Genomic DNA, 12,169 nt, shown 5'->3' with positions numbered 1-12,169 from the left:
CTCACTTTGGAGCTTTAATCCCTACAAACCAAACAATCGGTTATCTTCTCTTCGCACTACATGTCCTTCCCATTCCCATTTCTTCTTCTTGGTTACCACCAGAATGCCATCACTCGAGCTATTTCTCTGACCCACCCTGCACGCTTCTTACCTCTATATGCTACGCCTGCCATGTTCCGTTGCATGTAGTACGTTGTCCTCAGCTTAAGTAGAAGCCTTTTCGTTAGCCTCCGCATTTAGCCCTCGCGTTTCAGATGAAATGCAAGGCACTCGTAAACTGTGCGGCAGTGATACACGTTAAAGAATCCCAAGCGACCTAAATTTCCGGAGCCGTTCACAACGGCGCCTCTCACAGCCTTTGGAACGTTAAACCCGGTGAACAACACCGAAACCAACAAACTTCAAACCTGTCTATATATGTTGCATTGTTTTGCCTTTGGGCCTTTGAGGAGCGACACCGAAGATTTCGCGTTCTTTCAATTCCTGTCAAAGCACAGCAGAGGCAAAGTAAATTTGCCAAATATGCGGAGCGCGGTACAACACGAACAGCCGGTACTTTAGGGGATCCAGAGAACCAACATGCGAAGCAGTGAACCGCAGTTGGTGAACGGCTTCGGGGAATCTGCGATTGGCACTGTATATAAAGCCACCCAAACTTAACTGCCGTGCTTGACGATCGCATCATCTGTGATTCTGAGCGTTGCACAGGAGCTAACCTGCGAAAGGTCCAGATGTAAGCAACGGCTCACCAAGGCCTTGCTTAATATTGACCATCCGGAAAGTTTTATCCACCCCAGGGCACAGAAAAGACGACCATCGCGCACGTCAGTTAAATATTTCGGCGGCTGTATACGTATGAGCCCATATGCATCGAAATTCGTGGCATGCACATGATTCTCACGAAAGTGTTGCCCACCCTAAAGTTTGCTGAGGATGAATCTCGACGGGAGTGAAATTAAGTTGTGGCTAGTGTGCGATTAAACACAGCAGTGAAAAACAACACACCGCGGAAGGGAAGGCAGATACGCGCGATACAGAGCGCGACTGCATTGTCCCGCCCTTCCAAGCGTATTAAGCGTTTGGCCACAACCTCATATATTATTCATGCCGGTCATAAGCGCCTAGATAAAAGAATACAGACCATCGCGTTCGACCTTATGTTCGGTAAAAAAAAAAAAAAAAAAAAGAGCTAGAAGTGAGTGCTCCATCGGCGCCCCCTCGCTGCGGCGAGTTAAGGAACATTTTCATGATTAAACTTGGCACCAGCGTAAGTAGAAGAACACGCAGAAGTGATATGCGAAACAATGCATCTCTTCTGTGTGTTCTTTATACGATGGCGCCATGTTTAATCATGAATCGCCAACTTTCTGCTTTACTTGAAAAACCTAGTTGAGAGATAAGGAAGCTAGGACCGGAAGGACGATGTGTGGGTGGGATGTTGCTAGGACGTCCCCACCAGCAGATGCCGCTGCTCTCTGTGCTCGTGTCACAAGGGCGCTGAGATTGCAGCCACCATGCAGTGTGCGCCACTAATGGCTGTCCATCTTTGGGGGGCTATGCTTTTCACCGACTACTCCGATGTTCCTACGGGGCAGCGGCACACATGTTGAAATTTCACTACGTCTGTCGGTAGTAAAACTTTGCAAGTTGTAAACAGGTCTGTTCAGTTATAAAACCTAACTAATGCCGATATGAACTTTTATGCTGTTCTTTTTTTCTTCCAAATTCGCGGGAAATCTGTTAGAGCAGCGTTGGAACTAAATGCCACATCAGAAGACTCAGTGTTAGATTGCCTCGCGTTACAAATTAAAGAACCGTTTAGTAACTTAATGTCTACAGCAAAGACCCCTGGTTTTATGATAGGCAGCCCAGTTGACAAATGTATAGCGATGTGCAGGTCCGACTTTCACATTTCCTTTGACTGCAAACCTTGATACGCTGTCTTGAATATTTTGTGCATCTAGCTACGGCAACAAGAGCATAATTATGAGCTCCCTGGGAAGAAGTGTTTTGTACGTTGCTGCAGTTGCGGCTACGCGCCCCCGCAGGGATGAAGTATCGCTCTCAAGGTCTCGTGATGGCGCACCTCAGGGCACAGGGCAAAAAAAAAAAGGGACGTGCCTCCAGCGTTAGAAGAGTCATTCAGTGCACGCGAACATGATATATGCATCGCAATTACGCGCTTTCGGCAAGCGTCACCTTAGAAAAAAAAAAAAAAAAAGGTCATTCAGTACTAGTGTTGCTCCTTAAGGCCACACCGGCTTTCAGAAGAAAAACAAACTATATACACCTAGAGCGCTGTTGGACCACTTCTTCCACCGAGCGTTATGCAGCCCGAATGGGTGGGCGGGAGGTCTCGACATCGAGCGTCGATTCTCGTCCAGCTAGGTGGTCACCGCGTGAACGAATAAGCGCGCGTCTCCGCAGACAGGTACTACACTCATCGTACTGCAAGAATCGCAAGCGCAGAGCGTCACGCAGGACCACGGTGCGAAGGACCAAGCGCAGCGCATGAAGCGGTTGTCTTGCGATTCAAGCCAGGTGTTTGTCGCATTGCAGCAAACACCTGGGTTTTGACGCGCCTCGCGAAGCAGTACTCGCTACCCGGACTTGTTAAAGCCTTTTAAAAAAAGGGCTTTAAAATGGGATTTTGGACTTAAAGATAACAATCTTGAACGGCCGCGCCGGTGTGAATGACCGGGCATGGAAAATATAGGAGGTTATCTGGCTGACGATACGCATGGTGATGAGGCCTGTCATTACGCTTAGATTACGGTTGCCGCGTGTGCTTCCTGCTGCGTCGATCAAATCAGGACTATTTTCATGTTCACGAGCGCTTTTCAGCTGTTCTACTCTTCCAAGTATACGTCCAGTGTGTTTCCTTAGGACTTTTAACATTTGTTGGGCTAGCCGAAAAAAAGAAAGAAAGAGAGAAAACATAGCAATTAGAAAAGGACCGCTTGCATAGGCAACAAAGTTAAGACTTTTTTTTTTTTTATTATTCCGCCACTTTTTGGGGTATATGTGTGTTTCGGCGAACGTCCCCTGAAGATGGTTTAAATAAGTTCATCGGCAGATAAAAAAAAAAAAAAACAAAACAAAAAAGGCTGGCTATTTATGCAGACGCATTAGATGGGTCCAGTTCGGTGACTCTGAAAAGCAGCGCTTACACGTGCTTCTCGTTATGGCACTGATAACTGACGCTGAGCAAGGTGCACTACTGCGTAGGGGCTGAAGAACACGTGTCCAGATGCACAATTGCGAGTTCTTTAAAAAAGAAAGCTAGCTGGCTCCTGGGCGGTTATATAAGCACCGGACATCGTCGAAGGAAAACTCGTGCACGCACGCGACCACCACCTAGAATTTAATCACTGAAAGGCGCCCAGTAGTTATTGAATGTTTATGATTTAAAGTTGCGAGCTGGTCGCTTCTAGTTTGTCTTATATAGGCAGGAGCAAAATGCTCCCTCTGCGGACATTATGTAAGTGGTATTGAATAGTTGAACGTGCTTGAAGTGCTAGTACATGCATACTGTCGGTAAATATACGCTCTTTTTTTCTCTCAATTTATTTTCAGCATTGATAGCCAGCCTTTCATGCCTTTCGGCTGATTGCAAAGAATCTCCCTCAGTGTCCACTACATTGGGAGACGTTCTCGGCAAGCAAGTCTGTTTCCGGTCCCAGTGCGCGGAAGCGTATCTCGGCATTCCTTTCGCCGAGCCCCCAGTAGGAAAGCTGCGCTTCAAAAGGCCCGTGGGGAAGAAGCCCTGGAAAGGACAGCTTCGCACGCAGCAGTTCTCGAAGCCGTGTTTTCAACGGCGAGGTAACGTTCCCTCGGTTCCATGGCAAGCCAACGAGGTTGAGAGCAGCGAAGATTGCCTGTACCTTAACGTATGGACGCCTCGGAACCGATCGTCGAATGCACTATTGCCGGTCATGCTTTGGATACACGGAGGCTCGTACAAGATTGGGTCGGCCAATTTGGACCTGTATGACGGCACCGTGCTGGCCAGCTATGGGCAAGTCGTCATCGTCACCGTGAACTACAGGCTCGGTGCTTTCGGTTTCATGAACGCAAACACCAGTGATGTACCCGGGAACATGGGCCTTTGGGATCAGTACCTCGCGTTGCGCTGGGTACACGACAATGCAGTTGCCTTCGGCGGTGATACCGCGCGCGTGACAGTGTTTGGCGAGAGCGTCGGCGGAGCTTCGGCGGGTATACTTGCCTATTCGCCACTGTGCAGAGGGCTCGTCCGGAGGATCATCATGCAGAGCGGGACTCCCCGCTGGCCTCTGCCTTTGGAGAACGACGGCGGAGGAGAGGCCGGCCTGAGACGGGCTTTAGACCTCGCTCGAAACGCGGGATGCCCATCTAGAGATGACTATCTCACCCCGGAAGCGCTCTCTTGTCTGCAGGACGCACCACCTGAATTGATAGCCAGGGCGGAGCTGGAGCTCTTCACTGACCACCTGTTCACTTTCATGGTCAGTTTCGGCGATGCCTTGGTTCCTGTGCGTTCCATTGAGACAGCCCGGGAGGCCAGAATGCTGCCAGTCGACGTGATGCTCGGAACAAACGCAAGGGAAGGAGCCATTTTGTATTTCGTCGCAAGCGGTCCGGATGGGGTCGCCAGCGACTGGACGAGTACTGCCGCTGGGATCGACGTAGCGTATGGGCGCAAGTACTTGGCCCACGTCTTTGCTGCCGTTCCTAAGGCAAGCATCGACCAAATCATCGAGCGCTACTTAGGACGCATGAATGAAGGGTCTCTGCCGGAAGACGTCTTCGCCGCAATGGCGACAGCAGGAGGGGACTTTTTGTTCAATTGCCCGGCACTATTCCTTGCCGATTCCATTTCGGGCACACACGAAAGTCTGTTGGCGTACAAGTTTGAACACCGAGCCTTTTCCGCCTCTTGGCCGCAAGAATTCGAGGCGACCCACTCTGACGAGATTCAGTTCGTGTTTGGCGTCCCGCTGCGCCATCCGGAAAAATACTCAAGGGATGACGGGCTTATCAGCGAGGCAATGATCTCTGCTTGGACTAGCTTTGCACGCACGGGGTAAGCATGCAACAGTTTTTGATACAACATTCACACTAAAACCATCGAATTTAAATGCATCGTCGAATATCATGCACGGAAACACACAAAAAAAGCTTGATTTACTCATTGTTTTAAAGCTGATGAGCGCCTTTCCTTAGAAAATAAGCTACCTGTCAAACCGGAGAATGTGATAATGCGTGGTTTAAGGTGGAACAGATCTTTCACTTTTCACTCGGCTATAGGTTGCGCGTAGCAAGAGTAAATGCCACAGAATGTTACTTTTCTTAGCTCATAATCTCAATAAGAAATTTTGAACTGCAATAGTAGGATTAAAAGTTATTGCACGATAGACACGTCAGTAACCAACACCAGGAGGACTAAAAAGTGAATTGACACCCCTGCGAAATGGAAGTATGTGTATTTACCCTATTTTTTCTTATTCAAAATGTTGCGCTTCCTTGCAGGAAGGCGCAGGTTCCAGGAGGAAAATCGTGGCCCGAGTACGATGAGAAGAACCGCTCCTACGTGGCCTTTCGCCGCGGCTCTGTTTCAATCAGTCGCGGCCAAAGGTGGGCATTTGATCTCAAAAACTTCGACCTCACCTCAAACTCAAAAAATATTTGGCGACCTCACTCAACCTCAACCTCATAAATTGAGGTTGAGGTCCCCCAGACGACCTCACCTCACTTTTCAGGTGACCATTGGCGACCTCACTCAACCTCACCTCAAACTCAAAATGTGAGGTTGAGGTCGGGCGCTCGACCTCAAAAAAAAAAAAAAAAGAATCATCAAATTAAACCGTAACTTAACGCAAATATACATTTCTCGGTAATCCTAGCATATATAGGCAAGCCAGAATTTTGTCGTATGAAGGCTGTATTTTACTGTTAATTTTATACAACAATTAATATCCCGGATAAACGAAAAACTCCGGAGACTCCATGTCCAATCCTGCATTAAAGTAGCAGTCCTCTCCCCCTCTTCGCCTACTATTTTTTGGTCCGTTTTATTCTAAGGCCTACATGGGTACCACATTACTACGCATAGGCCCATAATGCAATACAAAGAGTTTATCCCATCCGACCAACATGAATACAATCCGTATTAGAAATAAAACAAGCCAGTTCTTACTATATACTGAAAAGACAAATGCTGTTGACCCTAGTGACGATGGCAACAATAACGATATGCTCTTTTTCTTAATTCGAAAAAAAAAATTATGGTTGCCAAGCATTGTTTTTTAATACACTGTACATTGTCTTGCAACCGTACACATCAAATTGGGAAAAAAATAGGAATACAGTCGGGCCTCGTTAGTATGGACACTTTGGTTTTCGACCAAAACTGTCCATAACGCGAGTCATCCATAATAACGAGTCATGACAAAAATGAAAAGTATTTTTTTGAGAGAAACTTTATAATTAATGACAGCTTTTTAAATTAAATTTCTAATTAAAAACAGCCGAGCTGTCGATGTTACCCCCTTCTCCATGAATCCGTCGACTCAAAATGTCATGTCTGTTCTTAAATCTTGTCAGCTATCCTCATGAGTAGCTGAAGTTAGTAATGCCTATACATAGCGCAGAATAATTTTTCTCACGGTAAACATCCCTGTTTTACTGAACAAAAATTCCGTAAGTCATCACAGGTAAAACCTATCAAGACGGAGGAGAAGGAAGGGTGCGCACCCATAATGTTACCGAGGCAGCGAGCCTTCTGTTGAAGCATTTCGTCGCTCACAACAGCACCATTCGCGCACACATTTCCGAACCACATTAACAAGGCTGACTCCATTTCTTCGAACTGTGCTGGGCGCTGTCGGACTGTAGCTGACGCTGCGATGAGCGATGCCGACGTTGATCCACTTATCAGAGCCCTGTAGTATCGATGCTACCGTCGACCTGGCGAGGCTGAGGCCTAGTTTAACTTGGGTCCAGTCCCTCACGGCTTGGATTAACTGAGATGGCTTTTGCCGCTTGTATTCACAGATGTCCCGCTTCGCGCCTACGTTCAGTTCCGTTTTTTTTTTTTTTTTTTCGTTTAACTCCCGCCATGCCAAAAGTCAGACTAAAGTTGAGGGTTACAGGCTCCTGATTTTTTGCACTCTTTTTGCCTAGTTAACCTTCCCGCCTTTCCGTTCTTCTGATTCTCTTTTTTCTGCCTTGTACTGTTTATGTGAGGAAGCGAGGGAGTCAAGTTGGCAGGCTGCTGAGGGCTATCGAACAGCCCTTTCCTGTGCCGCTTGTATGTGTTCCTATGAAACAAACACTGCAAGCTGAAGTACAGTTTAGAACGACGGCGAGCCGACTACGAAGAGCTCAGACCTTGTCAAGGCCGCATCGTTGACTCAAGGCGAAGCCGACATGCGGACCGCCCGGGGCGCGAAATGTGGCAGTTCGGCATCCCAACAGTGACGAAAACCAGCAGCATGAGAAGGAAGGGCGTCCAGGACGGGACGCCCGGTCCTGGTTGCGTGCTCGCCGCCTTTCTTTTGTCGCCCTACTTCGTGAGTGTGTTTTAACTCTGACCGAAAAGCGTTAACGGCTTCATGGAACACACTTTGTGTTTTGGGAAAGAAAAACTTCAGTTCCCACCCCCACTTTTTGGCGCTTGTCTTTCTTCCTATTATTTCTTTCCTACGCTTTTACCGGCCTCTCTGTTCACGTTCAGCAGAATTTATTGCAACCACATGTTGCTGTTTTCCCGACTGCGGCCTCTCGTTGCGGCGCTGCCGCTGCACACAGAAATCTCCCGGTTCCCTCCATTCAGGGTCTTTCTTACTTAGCTGACCCTCGGTTTTCTGTGTACGTTCCTTTCCGCTCTTGCGTCCCTCCCCTTCCTAAAACGACCACACGCCCGCTTTGGTTCTTTCCAACTCCACAGGACTAGTTCAGGCGTCCGACCGTATCGGCTGTCGCATAGGTTCCCGGCCTGCGCACCTTTCTTACTCCCCTGCTTTTTTCAAACGATGTCCATATTAACGAGACCAAAATACATGGGCCCAAGTGGGCTCTATGCATTCTTCCTCTGTCCATTGTTCAAACAGCGAGTTTTTACATTAACGAGGCATAAATACATTGAAAAAATTTCGTCCCCAGAAAAACTGTTCATAATTCGGGTCGTCCATATTAACGGGGCACGAATTTTCCATAAAAGCTACTCCTGAAACGATCTGTCGTGATGACTAAATCCCCAACAAAACAAACAAAAGAGGAAAGACAGCAACACACCAAATAATCACAAAACTCAGCCAACGCCGAGTAAACAAATGTACCTTCAGAAAATTTCAGAGGAACGCTGTGGATGTTACGAGGTCCCAACCGGTCACTCCTAGGTGTTTGTCTATATTTCTGTGATCCCGAAGCGTATTGCAAGAATTGGCGAAATTGCTTCTTCGAACACCACGCTTACATTAAAAAATTACAGGGTTCGAAACTGCTAGGAGAGAGGGTTAAACGTGAACCATTTTGCAGTCAAATTTCGCCGGACCAAAATGTCCAACCCCTCCCCCCCCCCCCCCCCCCCCAAAAAAAAAAAAACGATACAAATACTTGTACATCTGAACAGAATACTGGATACCATTTCTCCAACAAGTCTGAGACGAGCTTCTTTGTGTTATTCACTTGTTTTCCTTTAAAGACTGAACTAATAGATTACACGGTGGTGTCTCCGAAGCTGCTTCGTCGCATGCACTACACGTGCATCCAGAGAAACCGTTTCCCCGTAGAGTCGTGTAGTTACAGCACATAAACGTAAAATAAAGACAAGAACAACAGAAAGGAGGCGATCAAGCAGCCTGGAGGGACCGCGCTCCCTGCTGTGCACGCGTTCCTCCCTTCGCCGTCCGTCTCTAGGCTCTAGGTTTTGCTCATGCAGTGAATGCCGAACTGTCACCAATACACACCAAAGGCAGCAGCGAATGTGTCAGCTTCGTTTTCAGAGACTACATCGTGCTTTGCAATATTTGCAAAAAAAAAATAATAAAAAGAGAAACTAAATGACCGCTCCGGTAAGTGGAAAGGAGGGTTGTGCTATGGGCCTCTGGAAAGATGCCAAAGAAAGAGCCAAATGTGAGGGAAGAAGCCTGTTCTCTGTTCGCCAATACGCGAACGTAAATGTCATACAAGAAAAATATATAAAGAAATACCATGTTGACGAAAGTATGCGAAATTTCGCACACTAAAAAAAAGAGAACTGCGCTTCCCAGAGGGTATAGAAGGCTTGAGACATCGACTTAGTACTGCATTCCTCAGTGCTAGCATGTAATTGGTTTCATTCACATATATTTCAATGGATTTTTAAAGAAAAAACGAATGTCTGAATATATTACTTCGATATCTGACCACACAAATTTTCATCCGATTGATTTGTCCGTCTCGAGCAGACTGCAGCACAAAAGAGACACGCTCAGTTTGTCGCACTAACTCGTCTGTCTAGACACCAAAATGTTGAGTCAGAAAACATCTCAGTAGTTTTTAACTTATAAAAACATGTAGGAGAACGCTTTTCTCTTTTTTTTTTCCTGCGCCTAAATAAATTTCAAGATAGACCTGATATTATGAAGTTAAGAATCTCTTACCATCATCCTTCCTCCTGCATTGCTTGGTTTCACGAGAATTTGAGATATAAACAAAGGACCTTAGCGGAGCAAAAAGATTTTTGTTTTCATTGGGCTTTACTGTATACAAGCCCCATATAATTTTTTTTGCCTCTTCTACCTAGGCAAATGGTTAACATGCGCAGGCTTCTTTCCTGTATACCAGTTGCGTCTTATAAGCTGTGCCGTCCGTCTCATCCTCTTGCATGTTTTACCGCTATATTGGTTATGCAAGAAACGCTAGCACCTTCATCCCATGCAATTTCGCTGCACCATTTTCTGTTAAGGTTTCGTGTAATGTACAGCGGGATCCTTCATCGAATGTAAAGCAGCAGCCGTGACGTCAGCGCCTGGGAACGGGGATGCATACGACAAACAGTTCTGCTTTGCGCCGTCTGCGCAAAAGACAATTTGCTTCGCTTTTTAGTTTGCTTGTTTGTTTGCGGCATCCGACAAAAGCATCGCGGGTCAGAGTGAGTTATGTGCTTTGCGCGCTCCTGGGTGTCTGAGCCGGCGGCAAGCATCGGCACAAACAAGTCAGAGAAAACGGGGGTGGCGGGCGGGGGGCACGGGGAGTTCGTGTCATAAAAAAAAAAAAAATATCTTCCAAGAAGACCAGAGGGAAGCCTGGGCAGGGGCTACGGCATCCAGTCGTCCGAACGGGGGGTAACCGAACACCAGGAGTCGACGGGCACACCGCGGCAGTACGCGCGAACTCCGCGTCAAAAGGGGCGCTCTTCGAAGTAAGCCGCGGCAACAGCAAAAAGCCTGGACCTCACAATTTCGACCTCACACAATTACGACCTCACTCAACCTCAAACTCACGCGTGAGGTTGAGGTCCAATTTCGTGACCTCACTCAAAATATTTTGGGCTATCGCCGACCTCACCTCAACCTCACCTCACTCCGTGAGGTTGAGGTCATTTTGAGGTTGAGGTCGACCTCATGAGGTCGAAACCTCATGAGGTTGCCCACCTCTGGTCGCGGCCTCGAAGGTCAAAACTGCAACTTTTGGAAAGGGTTAATTTGAACGAAAAGTAGAAATCGTTTTCAAGAGTGCTAAGGGCAGATGAATGGTGCAGTTTATATCGCACAATAAACTGCAGTCAAGTCAAAATGATATCGATTGATTGCATTTGAGTCTTCTGGCTTGTTACTGTGTCTGCACGAATATCCCGCACAAGTTTTTAACATTTTAAGTTGATATGCTTCAGTGTGTGTGTGTGTGCGTGTGTGTGTGTTTGTGTGTGTACTCGTATATTGTTCACTATTATAAAACCCACGATATCATAATAGCAGCCCACGTTCAATATATATCGCATAATGCTTATATAGCAGGCAAAGGCACGCACATTCATTCAACATTTTTAGAACCTTTGTTACCTATTGTAATGCAGACAGCTCATCTGCCAAATTTTGGTGAAGTATGATGTCGTGAAGCGAATAACCCTATAACTTTAAGCCTACCTGGCGCTCTCCCGACAGTTTTGGGTCCAGCTATTCTTCTAAGTAGGCTTTCTCGCGCTAGCGGCCGGGCTCGCGGTGAGCCCGCTGTGACAAGTGCTATCGCCCCCAGCGACTAAGTGTTCAGCTTCAGAACAAGCTTCTGGTTGCTGGCCTATGATGGCACGCATCGGAGTGCACCGAGGAGTCATCCGGGTGTAGGCAGATGAGCGGATAAATATTTTCTTGCTCATGTGTCAGATAACATAAACTACACGAAAACTGTTTTTCCTTAGCGCGTCCATGGCTGGCCGTCAGAATGAACTGCATGGCTATGTCTTCTGATGGGTACTGAGGTAAGCAAAGATAAATCCTTGGGCCAACGCTACGGGCTCATTTGTTACTGCAACGAAGGCTGAAACTTCGCTGCCACTACTACTATTCATACTGTTAAGCTAAACAATATCTGTGCTGCTCACTCCTGGGTCAGCGTAATTGCTCTGTCCACCTTTATCGTTCACGCTGTCAAGTGATCAATTAAAGAGGGGCTTCGTTTTGGCAGTGGTAAATGATGAAGTTAACGTTGCATAGAATTATAACAGAAGGGCTGTACCTTAGCCTTGGTCGTGCCCTATGCCACGCGTATCCCGCCTTTGTTGCTCTTACTACGGCCATGGTTCGCTTAACAGCACGGCTGCGTTTATAAAACGATCTGAACAAAGGGAGCACTGGTACTGCGGCCGCTCGGTTAATGCCTACAACCACGAAACACGCGCATGACAAGGTTGCGTGGAAAGGCTGTGGCAGTGTAGGCTGAAAGATTCTCAGCGGCATCGTTTTGCGAGTAATCCAACGAAGATTTAGGCCGCGCGACAGCGTCGCACTAATGGCTGGGATAGCGAGCTCTTGCCGCACGGCACATTGCATGTAATGACACGCTGCGGTTGCCGGTAAGCGGCACCCCCGGCTGGTTCGCTGTCCTGGCTTATTGTGGTCACCGTGTGTGTGCCGCGCTCTCTCAGACGAATGAACTTCTTGGAACAAGGACATAGCCAGACGCGCGTGGTAGCCATTTAGCTCTA

General features: G+C 47.4%; 1 protein-coding gene across 1 annotated transcript; it reads left to right on the top strand.

The window, feature by feature from the left end:
• The first annotated feature begins 2,703 nt into the window (after positions 1-2,703).
• On the top strand, positions 2,704-11,432 carry LOC146185061 (acetylcholinesterase-1-like). Its single transcript, XM_084605867.1, has 4 exons — positions 2,704-2,743; positions 3,577-5,065; positions 5,512-5,616; positions 11,384-11,432. The coding sequence occupies exons 1-4, from the start codon at positions 2,704-2,706 to the stop codon at positions 11,430-11,432; spliced, it is 1,683 nt and encodes a 560-aa protein (XP_084461993.1).
• Positions 11,433-12,169: the final 737 nt, after the last annotated feature.

The sequence above is a fragment of the Amblyomma maculatum genome, chromosome 6 (genome assembly GCF_055883805.1).
Source record: "Amblyomma maculatum isolate TAMU_Amacu chromosome 6, ASM5588380v1, whole genome shotgun sequence".
Classification (NCBI taxonomy): domain Eukaryota; kingdom Metazoa; phylum Arthropoda; class Arachnida; order Ixodida; family Ixodidae; genus Amblyomma; species Amblyomma maculatum.
This window is presented reverse-complemented; position numbering and strand designations above follow the sequence as displayed.

Bases quoted from the DNA above. Each gene is read 5' to 3' on its own strand.
- LOC146185061 (XM_084605867.1), top strand. From the start codon at position 2,704: ATGGAAAATATAGGAGGTTATCTGGCTGACGATACGCATG. The intron at 5,066-5,511 runs GTAAGCATGCAA...GCTTCCTTGCAG, and splicing joins ACTAGCTTTGCACGCACGGG to GAAGGCGCAGGTTCCAGGAG. The intron at 5,617-11,383 runs GTGGGCATTTGA...GTTTTTCCTTAG, and splicing joins TCAATCAGTCGCGGCCAAAG to CGCGTCCATGGCTGGCCGTC.